At 44.0% G+C, this 23873-nt stretch overlaps 3 protein-coding genes, 1 long non-coding RNA gene and 1 pseudogene across 4 annotated transcripts in view; 1 reads left to right on the forward strand and 4 right to left on the reverse strand.

Annotated features, from left to right (window-relative positions):
* Positions 1 to 1265, reverse strand: part of LOC121579141 (carbohydrate-responsive element-binding protein-like) — a 47919-nt gene extending 46654 nt beyond the window's left edge. The window contains 1 exon segment of the mRNA XM_045224613.1: positions 789 to 1265. Within this exon segment, the coding sequence (XP_045080548.1) occupies positions 789 to 1162 (374 nt within the window). The 5' untranslated portion in view covers positions 1163 to 1265.
* Positions 1266 to 4744: 3479 nt separating this feature from the next.
* rpain (RPA interacting protein) lies at positions 4745 to 7246 on the forward strand. Its single transcript, XM_041893466.1, has 7 exons — positions 4745 to 4968; positions 5256 to 5444; positions 5630 to 5702; positions 6023 to 6137; positions 6264 to 6327; positions 6527 to 6667; positions 7119 to 7246. Exons 1-7 carry the CDS (start codon positions 4897 to 4899, stop codon positions 7146 to 7148), a joined length of 684 nt encoding a protein of 227 aa, XP_041749400.1. The 5' UTR covers positions 4745 to 4896; the 3' UTR covers positions 7149 to 7246.
* Positions 7247 to 7628: 382 nt separating this feature from the next.
* Positions 7629 to 12375, reverse strand: LOC121579142 (complement component 1 Q subcomponent-binding protein, mitochondrial). Its single transcript, XM_041893465.2, has 6 exons — positions 11978 to 12375; positions 11269 to 11419; positions 10936 to 11029; positions 8794 to 8889; positions 8492 to 8611; positions 7629 to 8138 (listed from the first exon to the last, which is right to left on the reverse strand). The coding sequence occupies exons 1-6, from the start codon at positions 12222 to 12224 to the stop codon at positions 7989 to 7991; spliced, it is 858 nt and encodes a 285-aa protein (XP_041749399.1). The 5' UTR covers positions 12225 to 12375; the 3' UTR covers positions 7629 to 7988.
* Positions 12376 to 12915: 540 nt separating this feature from the next.
* LOC121580086 lies at positions 12916 to 23040 on the reverse strand (annotated as a pseudogene).
* On the reverse strand, positions 16969 to 19203 carry LOC121579144. The gene is made up of 3 exons (XR_006002877.2): positions 19075 to 19203; positions 18027 to 18138; positions 16969 to 17035 (listed from the first exon to the last, which is right to left on the reverse strand). It is a non-coding gene; the product is annotated as an uncharacterized LOC121579144 (long non-coding RNA).
* Positions 23041 to 23873: the final 833 nt, after the last annotated feature.

Here is a 23873-nt window from a genome sequence, read left to right on the forward strand (position 1 = left end):
CTTCATAACATAAAGGCTGCCAACTCAGTTACACTGTAATCCTTCATAACATAAAGGCTGCCAACTCAGTTACACTGTAATCCTTCATAACATAAAGGCTGCCAACTCAGTTACACTGTAATCCTTCATAACATAAAGGCTGCCAACTCAGTTACACTGTAATCCTGCATAACATAAAGGCTGCCAACTCAGTTACACTGTAATCCTTCATAACATAAAGGCTGCCAACTCAGTTACACTGTAATCATCTAAACCAAAGTATATTTCTCTGTAAAGATCTTCAAAACAGTTTTGCAAGAATAGCCAGTCCTGAATCCCTCCACCCAACCACACACACACACAGTCCACACACACACATAGAAACACACATACATAGACACACACACACACACAGAGTCCACACACACACACAGTCCACACACACATAGAAACACACACATAGACACACACAAACACAGTCCACACACACACATAGACAGACAGACAGATACACACACACACACACACACAGTATACACACTTATGTAATTTCTATCTAAACCAAATCATTCTCTATAAATTACAGTATCAATCACATGTATTATGATAGTGTGCTATTATAAGGAGACTAAAAATAAAATTAAATAACTTTTACAGTATAGGTCAGACAAAACTATTTGACGCAACAAATATGTTTTGAATTGCCAGTACAGTAGCAGTAGGTCTAACATTCATTTTTATGCACGAGTGGTAATGTAGAAACCTTGGACAAACTTGACACACAAGTAAACAGTAACATAATGATTTACCTGTAGGCCAGTGACATACACTCAAATAACCGGGTCAGCGTTGGGTCGATGCTGAGGCTCCCAGAACTAAGCGGACCGAATCTGTACGTCTGACACCAAGTCCTGTTCACCGTATCGAAATCATATCCCACGGTGGCTCCGCTTTTCCGTCTCCGCGGGGTTCTGTCGCTGTGGGGGGAGGACACCATGAAGTGTCCGCTATGGATGACCTGCGCGCGGAGAACAGAGCCAGCAACAGCCGGTCCGGTCCCGATGGTCGTGGCATGATCTTCTTCTTGGTCCGAATCTGATTCCAAGTCGTTGAACTGGTTCCGCTGCTTGCCTTGTCCTTGTCCCTGAGACAATTCTGGCGATATTCTTTCTGCCATTGCCATTCCAGTATAGAACTCAACTTGATCCGCGCTGCAATGAACTTGGGTCCAATTCTTATTTGGCCAGTCACTGCGGCATTTGGAATAAGCGCAACACGTGCTGAAGTTGACAGATGAAGCCGGGACGCGTGGGCTACGTCCAATCCGAAAGCCACTCTAGCCTGGTGGAGTGTGTGGCACACAGTCAGATGTGTTGTCCAATGTCACGGGAATGTCCTATTAAGGGCCCCTTAAGGGTCAGCTGGGAACCAGCTGAAAGGTGGCCACTCTTTCTCACAACACCTTTATCTCAAATAGTGGATGATAAATTCACTAGGCTATGTTATGACGTAAGAGGAGACCTATGTCCCAGACCAGCCAATAGGACTAGGCCGATGGTTTCAAGTTTGGGGAAGCACATTTTCACCATAAAAATGCACCTTTGTAATAAAGCATTCCATGCATCCGTTGCGTGTAAGATAGCCTACTATTCTTTATGTGATTATTAAAACCGATAGTCATCATTTAGGCTAATAATACAACTAAATTACTGTTCCAAAAAATTGGCTACTGTTCAATGCAGCGCATAGTGGCGTGGAGTAGGCCTAGGCTATAGGCTATCAGATACATTTCTTCTCCTTTCTTTGCACAGGAAAATGTTGGCCTTTTTTAAAATCATATTTCATGCAATTCTACTACACTTTATATGACTGGAGACATTAGCAGAATCTTTTTAATATGACAAAAATTACAGGGTAGCCTAGTCTGCTGACGCTGATCCATATAATAGGCCTACTAAACGGGGAAACAATATGACATCCATCTAACCTGGAGGAGGAAATTATTGTCCAAAAACAAAAAAAAGTGTCACTGACCCAATGATAAGGACTGAATATAAACACTCACCGGGGATATGGCCGATGTCCTCCTCTGGCGCCAACTAACCGGTGCCCCCGCACATTGACTCAGTACCGGTACCCCCTTTTCTCTCCAAAACTCTTGAGCGTGCCGTCTCTAGCCAACTCTCCTGCTATCTCTCTCAGAATTACCTTCTTGATCCTAACCAGTCAGGTTTCAAGACTGGTCATTCAACTGAGACTGCTCTTCTCTGTGTTATGGAGGCTCTCCGCACTGCCAAAGCTAACTCTCTCTCCTCTGCTCTTATCCTTCTAGACCTATCTGCTGCCTTTGATACTGTGAACCATCAGATCCTCCTCTCCTCCCTCTCCCCAAGTTGGGCATCTCCGGCGCTGCTCACTCTTGGAATGCATCCTACCTGACAGGTCGCTCCTACCAGGTGGCATGGCGAGAATCTGTCTCCGCACCACGTGCTCTCACCACTGGTGTCCCCCAGGGCTCAGTTCTAGGACCTCTCCTATTCTCTCTATACACCAAGTCACTTGGCTCTGTCATATCTTCACATGGTCTCTCCTATCATTGCTACGCAGACGACACACAATTAATTTTCTCCTTTCCCCCTTCTGATAACTAGGTGGCGAATCGCATCTCTGCATGTCTGGCAGACATATCAGTGTGGATGTCGGATCACCACCTCAAGCTGAACCTTGGCAAGACGGAGCTGCTCTTCCTCCCGGGGAAGGACTGCCCGCTCCATGATCTCGCCATCACGGTTGACAAATCAGTTGTGTCCTCCTCCCAGAGTGCCAAGAACCTTGGCGTGACCCTGGACAACACCCTGTCGTTCTCTGCTAACATCAAAGCGGTGACCCGATCCTGCAGGTTCATGCTCTACAACATTCGCAGAGTACGACCCTACCTTACACAGAAAGCAGCACAGGTCCTAATCCAGGCACTTGTCATCTCCCGTCTGGATTACTGCAACTCGCTGTTGGCTGGGCTCCCTGCCTGTGCCATTAAACCCCTGCAACTTATCCAGAACGCTGCAGCCCGTCTGGTGTTCAACCTTCCCAAGTTCTCTCATGTCACTCCGCTCCTCCGCACACTCCACTGGCTTCCAGTTGAGGGTCGCATCTACTACAAGACCATGGTGCTTGCCTACGGAGCTGTGAGGGGAACGGCACCTCCTTACCTTCAGGCTCTGATCAGACCCTACACCCAAACGAGGGCACTACGTTCATCCACCTCTGGCCCGCTAGCCCCCCTACCTCTACGGAAGCACAGTTCCCGCTCAGCCCAGTCAAAGCTATTCGCTGCTCTGGCACCCCAATGGTGGAACAAGCTCCCCCACGACGCCAGGACAGCGGAGTCACTGACCACCTTCCGGAGACACTTGAAACCCTACCTCTTCAAGGAATACCTGGAATAGTATAATAGTAATCCTTCTACCCCCCCTTTACTACCACTGTATTTTGTCTAAACTAACACCTGACTTATTTCACCTGCTAGCACTGACTTGTTTAAAGAAATGTACTTATTGTGATCGAGATGTAGTTGTCCCTGATTGCACTGACTTTGCTCACAGCTGCTTGTTTGAAGAAGTGTACTTACTGTGATCAAGATGTGGTTGTCCCACTGGATATCCTAAATTGAATGCACCAATTTGTAAGTCGCTCTGGATAAGAGCGTCTGCTAAATGACTTAAATGTAAATGTAAATGTATATAGCCTCCCTACTGTTATTTTATGTTACTGCTGCTCTTTAATAATTGTTTTATATCTATTTTTTTCTTAACACTTATTTTCTTAAAACTGCATTATTGGTCAAGGTCTTGTAATTAAGCATTTCACTCTAAGGTCTACACCTGTTGTATTCTGCACACGTGGCAAATAACATTTGATTTGATGGCTACTGTTCGCTCATTGAAATTGAGAATTTCGTTACTAAAAGACAGAATGGAGTCTTTTCATTGTCTTCTCTTTACAGCAATAGCCATTTGCTTTCCAAATTGTTTTTCCGCGATTGTATTTTTAAATAGTGCGATATGCCAGGCTGGGTCTCTGCTTTTCACTGACAGTCGCAACTCAACAATCATCTACTTGGTATTTGCTGTGCAAGTTTCCCAAATTGCGGGCCCTTCCGACTGTAGGCTATGCGATTTAAAACAATCCACACTTTTTTTTTTTTTTACGCTAATGATCCTCTGTGGCCAAATCATGCTTTCTGGTGTAGTAGCCTATTTTAATGATTTCATTTATGTATAGACTGGAGTAAGCTAATTAGGCTGTATAATTTTGGTAATTTAATTCAATTTCCTTTAAGGAAAGCTTCCCCTAGCCTTGTGGACGCGCTGCCTATGCCTAGAAGTGATAGCAGCTATCAATACTAGAAAAGCACATATTCCACCACTTCTTCTACCGTGTCCATGTGAAGTACCTATGGACATTTTGTCTTTTGGTGAAAAAAAGTATATGCCTACATATGTATACTGTGACAGCAATAACGTGCAAATGGACAATACATATATATTTTCTGTCTTAGTCTATCTCTGCGGAGAATTGACATTTTATTTGAATGATCAACAATGAATAATTGGGAATTATTTAAAAATGAAGATATCGTTTCAATGTATTAAAAGAGTTGCTAATATTTTTTCCCAAACAGGCTGTTAATATCAGAGAGGAAGAGGTGCATGTTGGCAGTGAACCACTCCATTGACTACATATCCCATGTGATTTCAGGCTTCGTAACAACTTCCGGGCCACGAGGATTGTCGAAAAGGTTAAAAGTCGCGCATAATGCGCATAAACATAATTATTTCGTTTGTTGTTGTCAACTTGTAGCTAGCCAGATTTTTTTTATACACTTACTTGCGATACATCCTCAAAGCTACTGATATCATGGATGAGTTACACAGACATCGTTCTCTTTACAAGGGGACGACTCCACCATGGAAGGAAACCTACAGAAAGGTAGCTATTGAATCTATCAATACCTGGATTGTGGCTTGCTAACAAGCTAATCACTGCTAGTTGATGGTGGCTTGCTAACAAGCTAACCACTGCTAGTTGATAGACTCGAGGCCAAACATTGGAACATTTAGACGTCATCTTTATCTGAATCATCTAGCTGAAAGCAGAATTGGAATCACGCTCTAGACATGAAGACTTGCGTGGCTCCCCGAGGTAATGCCAAGGCTTTGGCTTATGAAGTGTAACTTGTTTTTGATGGTTATATTAACTTTGTTTTTGTTCCTCAGCGTTGCGTGGACAGGTTGAAGAACAGCCGATCCCGGTTACTGGAGAAGTACCGACAGATGGGAGATAGTCAACACTGCAGCGGCAAGGGCTCTGTCCTCGTCCAGGAGGTGATGGAGGAAGAGTGGAAAGCGCTTCAGTCAGCCAACCGAGGGCTGCCCTCCCTGTGGAGTAAAGACTGCATGGAAGAGGTGAGGGGTTTGTCAGTTGCATACTAATGACTGTTCATGAGAGGTAAGCATGTAGCTAACATGACACAGGCATACAACTAATCTACAGCTAAGCTCACATGAGTCATGTAACATGATATTACACGAAGCAGAGATGTATTGATTCTAGCTAGCTACTTAGATCTTACCTCGTGTCTTCTCTACAGGTGTACAGTGTCATGAAGGAATATGATGAACTGGCAGTGTTTGAAGAAATCCAACAGGAACTCATGTCTCAAGGTAGTTTTTAATTCCTAAATTAATCTTGCATGAATCTATTACTACACACAGACGCAGCTACACACAAGCAGACAGAGAACCGGATGAAACCCCTGGATAGAGATGGTTCTCTCTGAATAACGTGCATCTTTGTTCTCTCTGAATAACGTGCATCTTTGTTCTCTCTGAATAACGTGCATCTTGTTCTCTCTGAATAACGTGCATCATGTTCTCTCTGAATAACGTGCATCTAGTTCTCTCTGAATAACGTGCATCTTGTTCTCTCTGAATAACGTGCATCTTGTTCTCTCTGAATAACGTGCATCTTGTTCTCTCTACAGAGCACTCCATCATTGAGGAATATGAGAAAAGCATGCGGTTTGAGGAGCAGTACTTGAATTCAGTTGTGGAAGGGATGGAAGGGGGGAGGCAAATCATATGTCCTGTATGTCATGTGTAAGTCTCTCCAAGATGTGCTTTTGCCCCCAAACGCACTGATATGCTATTGCACTTGTTCAAATTTTGTCATAGTCAAGACTCTAAAACCACTCTTGACTGTGTGACTGTCTGTCTTCATTTCAGACACAACCTAACCGTGAACAGCCATTTCACCTCCTGTCCCTGTGGGCTTTACATCAACACAAGGGTTTGTATGATCTCGCATACACCATTCAAATTGACCAACCCAATATGCCATTTTTTTTTGGGGTTGGATTATCTGTTGTCATGACCACTCTGATGTTCCTCATGATCGTGTTAAGTAAGCCACTTTCTAGTGAGTTTATGTACTACACTTATGGCTGATTTTGATGTCTCATCAGTGTCTGTTCATCTCTCGTCTCCAGCAAAGCAACGTGACCCTAGAGTCTCTGCAGTGTCTGTTGGAGAGGCGGGTAACCGAACACATGGAGGACTGTCTTCATAACCCCGTCTTCTCCGTGGCCTCCGGTGCAGATAGCCCGCCTAACCTCATGATAAGCTGCAAGGTGACTGACTGGCTTGAAATACGTCCCAAACGGCAATCTATTCCCTATATAGTGCACTACTTTTGACCTGAGCCCTATGGACTCTGGTCAAAAGCAGTGTACAATAAAGGGAACAGTGCCATTTGGGACGTAGGCCGACGTTATCATACTTAAATAATCCTCGTTTGGGAGGTCAGGCCATAATGCAACACAGTGTCAGTACTGATCTCTTTACACTTACTGTCCTTGGCGACAATGTTGTGGTGCCTCACTTATGTTAAACATTCCTAATGTATTCATCTGATAAGTCATGTTTTGATTTAAGGGGTCCTGCACAAGAATTGTTATGGATTTATATTGTTAATTTTAGGCGTCAAAGCAATTACCCTTGAATAGTTACGTGTAGACTATCATATCGTTGAATGCGGAGTACAGTGACAGATCACTGAATGGATCTTCTTTCTGATTTCAGGCTTGTGACTACCTGTCCATAGTTCTGTGACTCACCTGTCCTACCAGGTGAAAAGTCTGATTTTAATCGTCCTGTGTCCGTGGGAGGATTTTTGTTCTCTGAAATAAACTTGTGTATTTGTACAGCAAGATTTGGCAGTTTTTTTTTTGTTTGAATTGTATTCAGCGCATGTCTGAAAGACTGATCTTATGTTACGAGGGCACAATCATGCGCAAAAAAGTACTTGCTTATGGCAGCACAATGCGCTGGTTGATGGCATGCCAAAGCTCTCTGTTCATGACAGCTGATGGTTCCTCTGAGACCAGTGTCTCAACAGATGTTTCCCTGTGGTCTTTCTGGAGGCCTTCGTCCCTGAAAGGGTACGCATAGACTGCTACAACCAGCTCACGATGCCTGAAACTACGACCAGGAAAAAGTACAAGTGAAATCAAGTCCTTCGATATGATCGCTGGCTTAATTTCTGTTCTCTACACGGTTGGCCTCATGTCATGAGGGAAATGGACAAACTAGTTACTTGCTCCTTTTTATTACAAAAAGATGTCGGAAATAAAATCATGCCTAACCACACTTGTCATTGATACTAACTTGTGTGGTGAAACATTTAAAGATTCTTCCATAACGTTGACAAGTGACACAGACAGCCTTCATATTAACTTAATTTTCAGTTAAATACAGACTCATTTGCAAGTTGCACCATTAACATTTGCAGCAAAGTAGTTAAATTGTTCAAAGTGGCAGAAACAAATACAACACCCCAAAAATTAAATATTTTTCATTTGTTTCCATTTCTTTGTATTTTCAATCTAGAGGGGGATTGTGTCTTACTGAAATTAGAAATCTAACTTTGATGAATTTTATTCCATCTATACATTAATTGCATTTGACAAAGCCACTAAGGTCCTCCAGGAACTTGATGTATTCGTGATGCTCCATGGCAGTGCTCAGCTCCGTCAGTTCATCAGCAAACGTGTTGTCAACCCCGCGGTCAGCCAGGAAGTCCATCAGGTGGTCATACAGGGCCTGAAGTGAGAGGACACGCCAGTGAGATTACTTCATTCACAATGCACGCCTTGGCCAGTTTAAATAGTACAGGGTTTGAAGCACCTGAATCCGGAAAACCTATAAGCCTTCGGCCCAAACTGAAAGTAGAGCAGCCTCCCTAAAACATACTGTAGGCAGTAAAGTAATCGTAGATGAATAATGGTAGCCTGGGTACCAGTGTGATTCTGCCCTCTTGCCAACTCCTTATGGAATTTTCATACCAATGTTTAGCTTGACAATGGAGTAGGCAATAGTTTAGGGACTAGAATAATGAAGTATCTGTAATGATATGTAGACATGCCGAGAGGCAGACCATGAGCATCAGCTCTTACCCAGTCCAGAGAGTCTGTGTCGAGTGTGTAGGCCGTCTCCTTCCACTCTCCTTCTCCCTCAGGCTGGAAACTGACCTCACGTATGGCAAAGATATCACTCTCCTCTTCCCCATGGCTTGCCTAGAAAATACATGTAACCCAACATTGTTAGAGATGTATCGCTTATTAACAACATGTGGTAAACAATCAAAGCAATATAGCATGCTTCCCAATAACTGTACTATGTTGATAAAGTTGTCTTCTATTAATGTAATGTTTCTGGACCATATAGCCAATGATGATTCACTTGTAGGATAACTTACCTCATCTTCAGGATAATGGCAGTCAAACACCAAGGAATGTTTTACTGCCTGTTTCGTCACCTCGACAACAAAGTTGGGTGTTGACACAATATCTGGCTGTTAGGAAACAACACAAATGGTTCAAGGCCTTAACATTGTAACAGCAGGGTGGAAATTCATATAGCGATAAATGTAACTATTTTGCCCGATAACTAAATACAACGATAAAAAAAAAGTTAATGGACAGTTACTTTACATTAGCGGGAGGGTTGTAGACCATTTTTTCCCCAGTGCCAAGTAAGAACTGAGATGGTAGCCAGTAGCTATGTTTCCATTAACTAGTCCACTGATGTCGACATTTAGAAAGTTCATATAGAAGTGCGTTTCCATTTAATGATTGTGTCGATAAAAACAGCTGGATATAAATTAATAAAACATTCTGCAAAAACCTACAGTGTTTAATAAACATTTTGTGGTTGAAGTGTTTCCATTACCCATTTAGGCAAATTGTGCATTAAAGCTGCAATATGTAACTTTTTGGGTGGCCTGATCAAATTCCCATAGAAATGTGAGTTATAGATCTGTCATTGTCATTGAATGCAAGTCTAAGAAGCGGTAGATCTGTTCTAAGTGAGCCGTTCCTAAGTTTCGTTTTTGCGTCTTTTACTTTCGGTTTTGTAAACCAACTTCAAAGAGCTGAAAATACAATATTTTGGGTTATTGAAAATATATTTCACAGCGGTTTAGATGGTACAATAATTATCTACACTATGCATTGCTTGTTTTGTCACAAACTGAAATTAAGCGAAATATTAGAATTTTAGCAACCAGGAAATGGCACAGCAATTTCTGCATATTGCACCTTTAATAAATTGGCAACAGCCAGTATGCCCTCCCACATATCATGTCTCAGGTAGGCCATGAATGCCAGCATGGATAGAATGCAATAATTGACTAATATTTGCCATATTCGAATAATTCTCATGTGCCAACGTATCACCACGATCCATGCCATGGTGAAACCTGTACTCCTGTAAATCTGAAATAATTAGACGGTGAAACTTCCCAGCCAACCAGAAATGTAAGGCGAAGCAATTCAGCCATTTTTGAAAGTCCGCACAATCCCTGTCCTTCAAAGAAACTGCATTTTTTGTTGAAAGAATCGATTTTGCAAGCAGTAGGCATTTAGAATTAAATGTGGATTGGAGCTTATAGTTAAGTGATTACATCATGTGCCCCGCGTACCTTAAATTATTCAGCAATCATAATTTAATCGAAAAACAGTTTCCATCATAACTTGTTGTAATAAAGAAATTTAGACAAAAGACAAATCCACCCGTCGAACGTATAAAAATGTTGTGGGTCTTTAGAAAATGTCTCATATCTGCAGTTTCCATTACACATGCCACAAATATTTTTTGTTGTTGCAACATTGCTTTTGACAAATACATTACATACTCACAGAAAGCTGTGACTCTCCTTTCTGTAACTAGAACAACAGTAGGTGCTTTGAAAATTGTTTTTTCCCTGAAATTGCATTCTGAGCAACGGTCATATGCTTGTGCTTCTCAGAATGCATCTCTCCCTCCTCCGTGCACACAGTGGGAGTGAGTGGCTCAGCTCACACAGCAGCCAAAAGCGAAAAAAAGAGACGGGCAGATACTTTCATAGCAGGAATCAACATAATGCATAGGCTATTCATTTACATTTTAGTCATTTAGCAGACGCTCTTATCCAGAGCGACTTACAGTTAGTGAATACATATATTTTTATACTGGCCCCCCGTGGGAATCGAACCCACAACCCTGGCGTTGCAAACGCCATGCTCTATCAACTGAGCTACATCCCTGCCGGCCATTCCCTCCCCTACCCTGGACGACGCTGGGCCAATTGTGCGCCGTCCATGAGTCTCCCGGTCGCGGCCGGCTGCGACAGAGCCTGGATTCGAACCAGGATCTCTAGTGGCACAGTTAGCACTGCGATGCAGTGCCTTAGACCACTGCGCCACTCAGGAGTAAATTCCTGTTGACCAAATAATGGTTTTACATTTAGAACAATCTACAGGAACGTTGTGTAGCAAAATTACTTACATAAGCAAAACGCTTCAGTAAGAGGAAGGCAATGTCTGTAATATTCGATGTATCATTCCAGCTCTAGGTTTACCTCACTTTCTGCCGACTTCTGTCCCTGTGCTTGTTCAGCCTCCTCTTCAAAGTTAGGGGGAACACTGTTGTTGACGTTGAATGTGACAGTCACTCTGCAAGGAAGGGATCAGACAATGTTCCTATAAAGAATATAGTTCAAATTATGTGAATCATGACTGGGTTAATTTTGTGCAGGTGTGCATTTATTGATAGGACATTAACTATATTCATAGTCAAATAAAATGTCTGCAGTAACTTATGCTATCAGTACCGGCCATGTACTCAGGATGGGGGAGGTAGGCCTATGTGTTGTAATATTGAGGTAGCGTTATTTTCTCGCCATGTTCTTTACTTTTCTCCAGAGATTGTCCTGATGAGTTTGGCTTCTGTGCCGTTCTGCTCTAGCTCCCACCCTCCAGACATCTTGGGAAGAGTCTTGCTTTTCTGGATCTTCTTTTCTTCTTTAATTTCATCAGACAGGAAATCTCCAAAGGCTTTGTCTCCTGAAACAAGAGCAGTTATAAAGATGATAGAACAGAGGAGTCAGTATTTGCTACACACGAAGTCCAATAAACTGTCCCAACTTGTTCAATTTCCAAGGTCACATGTGCATTGCATGACACATAGGTCCAGATGGAGATGCCATCAACGATAGCTAGCCAGCTAACACCACACTCAATAGTTACTGATGGTTTCATCATCAGCTTCGCATTTCGGCACTGCTCTAAAACATGCTGTCTTGCTTGATAAACCACGAGTTTAACTTTTGACTAGATACTATAGACATGATGGTTCCATACATTCGGTGACACGCATTGGTGACGTCTCTTGACAATTTAGTCCCTCCAGTCAGATAGTTGCATGAGAACATACGTTACATCAGTTATGTACATGTTTTACAAGCTGGTCGCAGCTATTCCTCCATTGTTTTACACACAACTAGCTAGCTAGTTCAACAAGACCAAGCAAGTTGAGGGGTAATTTAGCTAGCTAACGTTATCTAACATAACTAGTACTCACACTACAGTAACTAGTTAGCAACCCAATTTAACGATTATTACCTTCCGTATGTAGCGATTCACATCCACAGGATACAGCACTCGGTCCTTTTGAACTGAAGAGTTTTGGTCTGTACCCGGATGCTGCACCATTATTGCTCATCATCCAGAGAGACCGGGTGAAAGGCCGGATTGTTCCCGAGTTTGGAGAGCATAACGCCGACCTCGTAAGAGGCTGGAGAACTCGAGCCGAGGACGTTGTAGACATTCGAACTGCGGTACTCACCGCTCGGGAAAGCGTCTTTAACATGATTATAACCTGGTCAATTTGACTAGTAAATAAAAAAAAATACAAGGGTTTGATAAGCCCCAAGTTCCAGTTACCAGCTACTGACGTTACAGACAGATCACAGCCTGCCTGGAAACACACGTGTGGAAGGACACCTTGACCTCCTCAACCTATGAACCGGAAGTGATCACAAGGTCTAAACCAATGACTAGACCAGACACGTTTTGCGGTAAAATAAGTATTAATAGTCAATACGTACATGTAATGAAATCTAATAAATCCAACAACTGTGTTATAACTCGCTGCAGAATGCAAACAAAGGGCTTCTTATTGGTGTCTACGGTGTAGAGCGCCCCCTTTAAATTAATAATGACAAGCACAAGACAACGCAAGATCATTGGTCATACTGTAAATTCACTTTGATGCTTCATTCTACACTTGAAAACCAGATTTGATGAGGAAACAATTGATGAGGAAACAATTGATGAGGAAAAGTTTTATTTATTTATTAGAAATACTAGTGGACATAACCAGCATATATAATATAAAGTTACCCTGTCATATCTGCCATCATAATCTTCTGATTTTCAACACACTCAGGTCAGGTTGTTTATCAACCAATAAAACACTGCCTCCCTGCAAATATTCTGCCAACAATGACGTTTCAATCAAACACATGACCATTGGTTATCCAGTCAACCTATCACACGCATTGAAACAACCATTATTTATTTTGGGACATTCTTTAATCAGATTATCCATAAGAAATATTTAGGAATCACATCTTAAAATGCACTTTAAGATCTAAATTTGGCATTCATTTAGTCTACATTTTAGACAATGTTATTTCAGTTATTTATTTTTACAATAGAAAGATGGGTGAAGAATGCCATGTCAGCACAACAGACTGTTGAAATCGTGCCCCCACCGCCTCAATCCTCTGGTTGCTCTGGACAATACAAAAGGGAAGAGCGAATAGATACAATCCATTCCCATACCATCCAAGATATTTGCGAGTGTATCAAAGACCTGAGTAATCAAATCAATCCCTACTATATAATCTCCGTGCAGAGCATCATCATCAATGTACGAGTAAGCCTACCTGACATGGTTTAGCAGGAATTTGTGCAACAGTGCTCCACATTTAACAGGCTAACTGAAATGACCAACTTCACAATAAGCTTTGAAGCCCACTTAACCAGAGATCAATGCATCGGTCTTTGGAGCTACCAGTTACTTACTGTATGTTACTACAGCATGCATCAGCTAATAGTGATTGAATGTAGTTTGAAAAAGCAGGCATTTGTGAATGAGACATTCAATACACTCCTACACCACCTCAACTGACAGACACCATATCGTATTAACCCAGCCACACAAACACAACCACCACACTAGGACCGCCCACCCCCACTTATGTGGACAGACGTCTCGGTATCCTTTCAGGACAAATGACAGACTAGTCATTTTTAGTCAGTAATATAACTGATTTCCCTGACAGCTGATGTAAATGTGTGTGACAAAACTCAACGAAGAGAAAAAGTCAAGTTTCTCCTTTATGCAAACTTTGGCCAACAGCAACAGCTGCTTAACACGTCCAATTAAATACCCTGATATAATATCTATACATTTCAATATGTCAACAGAAAGTATGATGTACATTGAATGGCATTTATGTACCCTGTTTTTTAAGCAAGTGACAAATAGCCAATAAATTAGACCAGGGGACAGAATTTAAATATGAACAGCCAATTGAAGTCAGTTGTTTAATATATTTGTTTGAGGGAATAACCATGCCTTCCCACGTCTGTGTGTTCATCTATGTTGCTAAGAAACATGCAAATATTTAGAATCAGTGTTTGAACTCAATCATGATGAAACCTCATTTCTGGTTGTGAAGACAATATGTGGCAACAAGCAATAATTAGGCAATAGCTAGATGAGAAGAATGAAGAAAGAAAAGGTCAGTTTGTAACCACGGGTACAGGAACTTTAGTTTGTAACCACGGGTACAGGAACATTAGTTTGTAACCACAGTTACAGGAACTTTAGTTTGTAACCACAGTTACAGGAACTTTAGTTTGTAACCACAGGTACAGGAACTTTAGTTTGTAACCACAGTTACAGGAACTTTAGTTTGTAACCACGGGTACAGGAACATTAGTTTGTAACCACAGTTACAGGAACTTTAGTTTGTAACCACAGGTACAGGAACTTTCGTTTGTAACCACAGGTACAGGAACTTTCGTTTGTAACCACAGGTACAGGAACTTTAGTTTGTAACCACAGTTCTAGGCCAGGGGAATCTAGCTCTTCTATGGTTCAGCAGACGTCTGCTGTAATAAAACATGGCCTCTTGTCCATGAAGAGGTAGAAGAAACCAGTGAAGAACCCTCACCCAGACCTCCCTCTATTTGGCTGCGTTTAGACAGGCAGTCCAATTCTGATATTTCCCCCCCACTTTTTCAGAGCTGATCTGATTATTCAAAAGATCAATTAGCGGAAAGAAGTTTAGAATTGGGCTGCCTGTCTAAATGCACCCAAACTCTCTCAGACTTGTCCAAATGCTAAATGTTCTGTCTTGGACTGGCACACACACAAGCAGTGCTGAAGAGTCTTTCTTCGCTTTGTTTAAACAAAAACGAGCGATTCAGCGAACAGGAAAGAGTGTAAAGATGATCTTCTTCCCATCATGCCTCCATCCAGTTGTATTGACACTGTGTGAGGGAGAGGGTGGGGGGTCAGGTGTGTCACTGGTCAGGGAGGTTTGGTTCTGCTGTAGTCTCGTCACCCCAGAGTCCTGTCCAATCAGAGGCTAGCTCTTGGTGGGGCGGAGCTTCCGGCGGAAGTACTCGGGCGCAGCCTCGACCAGCCAATCAGCATCCACCAGACACATGTCCCTCATCTAGCACTTAGAGGTGTGCAGGAGCTCATTGAAGACCACATAAGCAGGCTTGGCCTGGAAGAGGACAGAGGAAGGGTGGATGGCTACAGGCTGGTGGGTGTCCAGGGCAGTGTAGCTGCCATCCGGCTGCAGCTCTGCAGCGTTTACAAACAGACCGTGGGCCAGGCAGCGACGCACCCTCCCCGTGTCCGACCCACACGACTCTAGCTTCATGCTCAGCTGGTACACAGAGGGGAGAAGGAGATGTCATGTGTGAAAAGAGCTAAATCATATGGAAATACAATAGATTTGTTCAAGTGAAAGATATCCATGTCTGAGTTCATCAGCCGATTAGATAACCTAAGAGTTGAAACGTTTGGAAAAACCACAGTGTGCAGATTCTCTTCTTTTGTTGATGAACAGCCATGTTGAGAGAATTGGTTACTTGTGGTGTTAGGGACTTGTTGTCGTACCTTAAGGCAGATCTCTCGGAGCTGTGCACGGACCTCTCCAACCATGCTCATGTTTCTGCTGTTGACAAAGTTCTCCCGACACCACTCCTACAACACACACATCAAAGCCTGTACTGACTACACCATCTGGAAACCATAACACTTCATGAATAAACACTAGGGGCTGGTGATGAACTTCTGGACTAAAAATAACACTTGATGGAGAAGCATTTTAGTCTGGGGACCAGACCCTATTTGTCCAGAGATACTGTACAGTGCAAACTGTATAAAGACTCGTACAGGCTTCTTCTTTCTAGGAGACCACTGACCTTGTTGGCGTTGACTTTCTTGAAGGCTCTGTAGATGTTGAGCAGGGTCAATTGATCTCCCTCGCTGGTGGTGAACTTGTTGCGTGACGCGAGACACTCCTCTCGGCGTGCGGGCGGGTTGTAGAGCACCGTGTCCACCGACAGCAGAGACACGATGGTCAGCACCTCCTCAGAACAATGGAAGTCTGGCGACAGCAGGATGGTCTGTAGGGGAGAGAGAGGGGGAGAGAGACACAGAGAGAGAGGGAGAGAGAGAGAGAGAAAGAGAGAGAGAGACACAGAGAGAGAGAGAGAGAGAGAGAGAGAGAGAGAGAGAGAGAGAGAGAGAGAGAGAGAGAGAGAGAGAGAGAGAGAGAGAGAGAGAGAGAGAGAGAGAGAGAGAGAGAGAGAGAGAGAGAGAGAGAGAGAGAGAGAGAGAGAAGAGAGAGAGAGAGAGAGAGAGAGAGAGAGAGAGAGAGAGAAAGAGAGAGAGAGAGAAAGAGAGAGAGAGAAAGAGAGAGAGAGAGAGAGAGAGAGAGAGAGAGAGAGAGAGAGAGAGAGAGAGAGAGAGAGAGAGAGAGAAAGAGAGAGAGAGAGAGAGAGAGAGAGAGAGAGAAAGAGACAGAATGTGGTAATACAGTATTTATTGTCATGGCTCAGTACAAAGGGAAAGGAGGATACCTAGTCAGTTGCACAACTGAAGGCCCATTTCCTGTGTGTCTGTCTTAACTTGGCATAGCGTGGCTCCAGGGGGAGTTAGGGTGACCTGCTCACCTTTCTTCCATACAGCCCCTAGCAGATCCAGCTGCTCCACTGCCTAACGCATTGCCTCTGAACAGTCACATTAACATTATGTTATTATAACACACTCTGAACAGTCACATCACACCCACAACATCACGTTATTACAACCAACTCTGACCAAACACATCGACAACACGACACAAACTGCAACACTACAGTAGTATAACTAACTCCTATCTGAGCCTACATAGCAGTGGATTAATACCCGTTTTAACGGATTCTAACACTTCCGATGACTTGAACATCACAGAGAAGACACAGCAGGCCTGGGACTGCTGTAGGACACACTGCTTACCAGGAGAAGGCTTAGACGTGAAGTCAAAGTTCATCACGTCAGGAATCCCCAGAGCCAGAAGCTGTAGCATGATACTGGCCAGGTTACACCTGCAGAGAGAACACAGGAGCAGAACACTCAATCACAATGGCAGAGATGTATCAACTTACACTGCAGCAACAACTGGGTCATGTTCATTAGAGCACAATGTAGCAAAACATTTTAGGCAACAGAGAATAAAAACGATCATTTCTTATTGGACATGCTAAGATGGTACTTCTCCGGTTCGCGTCTATTGAAAACAGCTCTGTTCTCTTCCAACAGGTCAACAGTGACAGTGCTCTATCCACCTGATCCAACTCCAGCCATGGTGATCCTACCTCTGTATCTCAGGCATGGGGATCTAACTGTGTGTGTGTGTGTGTGTGTGTCCCCTACCGCTGTATCTCAGGCATGGGGATCTAACTGTGTGTGTCCCCTACCGCTGTATCTCAGGCACGGTCATGGGGATGAGGTTGAGTCCTCTCTGCCAGCCCTGCCCGCCCTCTGCCAGCCCTGCCCGCCCTCTGCCTGCCCTGCCCGCCCTCTGCCTGCCCTGCCCGCCCTCTGCCTGCCCTGCCCGCCCTCTGCCAGCCCTGCCCGCCCTCTGCCAGCCCTGCCCGCCCTCTGCCTGCCCTGCCCGCCCTCTGCCTGCCCTGCCCGCCCTCTGCCAGCCCTGCCCGCCCTCTGCCTGCCCTGCCCGCCCTCTGCCTGCCCTGCCCGCCCTCTGCCAGCCCTGCCCGCCCTCTGCCAGCCCTGCCCGCCCTCTGCCAGCCCTGGGCTTTAGATACCCGCTGCACTGCCAACACCTCCAGACCACTCTCTGAGGGGAAGAGACAAGCGGACATATAATGAGGACCACAATGGAAATAAGTCTGTTTTTATCTTCAATTCTTTTTTTATGTGTGTATTGTTGTTTTTTCAAAGTTGGAAAACATGAATTGTTAAATACAATTCATTCATTAAATTCACACCAGGGCCACATAACTGATTGACCGGCAAGTAGAGAAACAGATTGGGAAGGAGGTTAAAAAGCTGTGTACTGTCAGTCAGGAATCTCACCTGGGTTGAAGCGTTTTGCTTTTACCATGCCTGTATCAATCACGTATTTGATCCCTGAGATGGTGATCGATGTCTCTGCAATGTTAGTTGAGAGGATTACCTTCCTACAACCCTGGTAAAACAAAACAGAGGAGAATATATATATTAAGTTCAACTGTCCAGTATTTCCTGATTACTATCAAATATGACCTATAATGAATTACAATATGAGTGAAATAGTTTACCGTCCAGTTTTGTAAAAATTAAGTATATTAAAAAGCAGCTTTTCTGTGTTGGAATGGTGTGGGCGTACCCCAATAACATAATGGTGTGGGCGTACCCCAATAACAGAATGGTGTGGGCGTACCCCAATAACAGAATGGTGTGGGCGTACCCCAATAACAGAATGGTGTGGGCGTACCCCAATAACAGAATGGTGTGGGCGTACCCCAATAACAGAATGGTGTGGGCGTACCCCAATAACAGAATGGTGTGGGCGTACCCCAATAACAGAATGGTGTGGGCGTACCCCAATAACAGAAAGGTGTGGACGTATACCAGTCATTAAAAATATTCATTTATGCTCAGCCAATGAGCCAACATGACATCACGTTCTAGGAGGAAATAGCAAGCATTTTTGAAACAGTCTGTTTGAGATACAAGTTTAAGGTGGGGGTTTTTAAGTGTTTTTTTCCCCTCCAATTTATGCTTTGGCCACAAGTACAAGTATAGGATGAGTCAACAACATTATTTCGGGTAGGAGTTAACAGATTATGAACTTTTAAAAAGTGAGAATTTCACTGGACAGTTAATTTAATATGAAGCCTTGCATCACAAATAAATGACTGCATGCTATTGTAGACAGCCCTCTAAGGGGGATGTTGGTGTAATAATAATAATAATATAATATGCCATTTAGCAGACGCTTTTATCCAAAGCGACTTACAGTCATGCGTGCATAATTTTTTTTTTTGTGTATGGGTGGTCCCGGGGATCGAACCCACTACCTTGGCGTTACAAGCGCCGTGCTCTACCAGCTGAGCTACAGAGGACCACAGGCGTATCCTACCTTAGGTGCAGGCTGGAAGACCCTGAGCTGCTGTGTGGGGGGTAGGGAGGCGTACAGGGGGGATGACGGTCAAGGGACAACAGCTGTCAGGAGGTGCTTGGCGATGTCACGGCAGGTACGAGCCAGCGATGTCACGGCAGGTACGAGCCAGCGACGTCACGGCAGGTACGAGCCAGCGATGTCACGGCAGGTACGAGCCAGCGATGTCACGGCAGGTACGAGCCAGCGATGTCACGGCAGGTACGAGCCAGCGATGTCACGGCAGGTACGAGCCAGCGATGTCACGGCAGGTACGAGCCAGCGATGTCACGGCAGGTACGAGCCAGCGACGTCACGGCAGGTACGAGCCAGCGACGTCACGGCAGGTACGAGCCAGCGATGTCACGGCAGGTACGAGCCAGCGATGTCACGGCAGGTACGAGCCAGCGCCTCCATCTCCTCCTGTCCTGTCATGATCACCAGGATGTCATGTGACGCAGGGGCTTCCTGTTTAGGATGGACGCATCACAACCATATCTTGTCTGTCATCACATGTTGATTTGGAACGATGTCTAACTTGTGTTTCCAGAAAGGTATGATTCAGGTTATGAGGTTGAGTAGTGGTAGGAGGGGTGTCTGGTAGCCTGGTTAAAGAAGACGTAACTGGTGAAGGGAAACAATGGTGGGTGCAGCGTTAAGTCTGGTTTCACCAGGCTAGGTGTCTGGGCCTCAGAAAGTTATTTTATTATTACGTTTATTTGAACAGGGAGAATGTACAACAAAAAACAGAAGAAGTGTCAGAAATGAGAAGTGATGCGCTGCAGAATTAGCTAACAGCTCATTTACATCTGCAGTCCCGGGCAGGTGGACATATACAGTACCAGTCAAAAGTTTGGACACACCTACTCATTCAAGGGTTTTTCTTTATTTTTCAAACTATTTTCTACATTGTAGAATAATAGTGAAGACATCAAAACTATGAAATAACACATATGGAATCAAGTAGTAACCAAAAAAAAGTGTTAAACAAATGAAAATATATTTCATATTTGAGATTCTTCAAATCGCCACCCTTTGCCTTGATGACAGCTTTACACACCGGTAGTGAGTGAGTGTGTCACACACACACACACACACACACACACACACACACACACACACACACACACACACACACACACACACACACACACACACACACACACTACAGGTCAAATGTTTTAGAACACCTACTCATTCGAGGGTTTCTCTTTATTTGTACTATTTTCTACATTTCCAGACGTCGGTTCAATTACTTGAATTCCATTTAGTTAGTATTTTTGGTGTGTGAACCCAACGCGCTATTTCTCTAGAGAGATATCAAATCATCCCCGAGTGGCGCAGCGGTCTAAGGCACTGTATCTCAGTGCTTGAGGCGTCACTACAGACCCCCGGTTCGATTCCAGGCTGTATCACAACCGGACGTGATTGGGAGTCCCATAGGGCGGCGCACAATTGGCACAGCGTCGTCCAGGTTTGGCCGGTGTAGGCCGTCACTGTAAATAAGAATTTGTTCTTAACTGACTTGCCTAGTTAAATAAAGGTAAAATAAAAATAAATACATTCCTGAGAGAATGTCAGTCAAGACCTATATGGGATGCTGGGCTGAAGGGAGTTGTAGTTTTCATTGAGCAAATATTCAACCTAGCTTGGCGCACAATTAACTGCAATGACCATAATCCATTGGCCTGTTCTTTTCTGGCTCGGACAGAGATGGAAACACTTTTACGCCTGCTACGTTAGATACACACAGACCACACACGCTGCCTGCTACGTTAGGTTAGATACACACAGACCACACACGCCGCCTGCTACGTTAGGTTAGATACACACAGACCACATACACCGCCTGCTACGTTAGGTTAGATACACACACGCCGCCTGCTACGTTAGGTTAGATACACACAGACCACATACACCGCCTGCTACGTTAGGTTAGATACACACACGCCGCCTGCTACGTTAGGTTAGATACACACAGACCACATACACTGCCTGCTACGTTAGGTTAGATACACACACGCCGCCTGCTACGTTAGGTTAGATACACACAGACCACATACACCGCCTGCTACGTTAGGTTAGATACACACCACGCCGCCTGCTACGTTAGGTTAGATACACACAGACCACATACACTGCCTGCTACGTTAGGTTAGATACACACACGCCGCCTGCTACGTTAGGTTAGATACACACAGACCACATACACCGCCTGCTACGTTAGGTTAGATACACACACGCCGCCTGCTACGTTAGGTTAGATACACACAGACCACATACACTGCCTACTACGTTAGGTTAGATACACACACGCCGCCTGCTACGTTAGGTTAGATACACACAGACCACATACACCGCCTGCTACGTTAGGTTAGATACACACAGACCACATACACCGCCTGCTACGTTAGGTTAGATACACACAGACCACATACACCGCCTGCTACGTTAGGTTAGATACACACAGACCACATACACCGCCTGCTACGTTAGGTTAGATACACACAGACCACATACACCGCCTGCTACGTTAGGTTAGATACACACAGACCACATACACCGCCTGCTACGTTAGGTTAGATACACACAGACCACACACGCCGCATGAGAGAGGAATGTACACAACACAACAATGAGAGAGAGGGGTAGAGACAGTTGGTGAAACTATGCCTCATCTACTTTGAAGAACTAGTCCAATGATTGTCAGACAGCTCTGCAGCATACTTAGGCAGGCTAGCCTAGCTAAATAGGATGACTAAAGACAGTACAGTTTGGGGAGAACAGAGATAACAGAGAGGCTGCTACTGCCAGAGATGAGATGAGGACTTTAAGAAATGAAATGATAAAGTCATAAAATAAGTAATAGAACACAACTGAAATATTTTATTATTTCATAGTAATGTCCTATTTTTCTATGTGGACCTGACAGAGACAATGGAATATTTTCAATGTTTTGTCAATTGAATGTTCACTATTTTTTCCTTTGGAATTTCCATTAAAAAGCTCTAATCATTTTAATATCATTATTTCATAATGCACTGAATGTAAAAATGATTATATCGAAACCGAAATTAAAAACCGTGATTATTTTTTAAATAATCGAACCGATTTGAAAAATCTCTAATTGCTCAGCACTAGCAGCCAGGCCAGTCACATCTACATACCTGATGGATCTGGAAGACTGAGACCAGTGCAGCCTGCAGGTAGTCAGACTGGGGCTGCTTGGTGTAGTAGATCTGGATGGGGTGCTGTCTGACCTCCAGGTACAGCACAGGAGACTTGTTGAAGTACTGAGAGAACAGGTCCACGTCCATGGTGGCTGACATCACGATTACCTAGAATGGTACATTGAAGAGGCAATATATCCGATGTATTTATAAAGCCCTTTTTTTATTTTTTTATTTTTTTACATCAGCAGTGCTTTAGAGTAAGAACAAGCCCACACGCCACCAGTCTTGAAGTAGTCTTGGGAGAATATTGTTGACTTGTACATTGGGTGCTTTGACAATGGAACACCAGCCCAGGGGCACACACACACACCCACTAGCATATTGCAACATTATGTAGCCTACAGTTAGTGACCTTAGCCTGGAATTCAAAGTGATATGTTCTGTTTCACCATTGGTTTCAGTTCGTATCACTTTGGATTCCAGGCTACTGAGTCTAGTAGTGATTTACCTTGAGGGGGATCTTGTTCTGTTCTCTGCGTTTGCGCTGGGCACTGGGCAGCCTTCACCACTCCAAAAAGCACGTCAGTGTGCACCGTGCGCCTCATCCAGCACCACCACGGTGTAGCGCAGCAGTAAGGGGTCTCCTATGGCCTCCCGCAGGAGCATACCGTCCGTCATGAACTTCAGCTTCGTCTCTGAGGAGGTGACGTCCTCGAATCGTACCGTGTAGCCAACCTGAAAAAGCATGATTGGATTTCCTGATTTGATTGTTTGGTAACAGTCCACATACAGCCTAGTTTTAGAGTTTACAAGACTGAAGTTAGTAGAATACTTCTGAAGTACAAGACAAGGATTGTCGTTAGGTACATGCAGCCACTGATTACGATCAAGGTGACGACCACCACATTGCTATTGGAGGAATTGCAAAAACGCATGTGTGTTTTACTACAGAGTTTGACCACCACAGATTGTAAAAAAAATTTTTTTTACGCACCAGCTTCCCCAGCTGAGTTCTCTTCTCCTCTGCCACCCTTGTTGCCAGGGAGACAGCTGCCACTCGGCGTGGCTGTGTGACAGCGATGATGCCAGCTTCATACAGGTACTGGGGAAGACCACCCAGAACCTGTCTCACCTGAGGGACAGGGCATCGGAAGACACAATGGTTTGTCAGCCAACGTTATAATAGCTGAAGGCTAAATCTACAGTATAAATATGCCATTTAGTGATAGTGTAGTCATGTGTGCATACATTTTTACGTATGGGTGGTCCCGGGGATCTAACCCACTACCCTGGCGTTACAAGCGCCATGCTCTACCAATTGAGCTACAGAGGACCACATGAACAATCTGATGAACCACAACGTCAACGTTGTTACTCAGTTGAACAGGGGTGTATTCACTAGGAACAAAAACGGGGAGTGACCTCTGAATTTGTCCAATAAAAAACTATTGTTTTCATTGCAAAACGTTTGACTAATGATTACACCTCAGGTGAGTCCTGGGGTATGTTCACTAGGAACCATACAGAAGGAAACGGAGGTTAACAAATCAAAATGTTTTATTTTCTTCGGTTGTTCGGGCACACAAAACAAAGTTCGGAGCCGAAGTG

The sequence above is a fragment of the Coregonus clupeaformis genome, chromosome 13 (assembly GCF_020615455.1).
Source record: "Coregonus clupeaformis isolate EN_2021a chromosome 13, ASM2061545v1, whole genome shotgun sequence".
Lineage (NCBI taxonomy): Eukaryota > Metazoa > Chordata > Actinopteri > Salmoniformes > Salmonidae > Coregonus > Coregonus clupeaformis.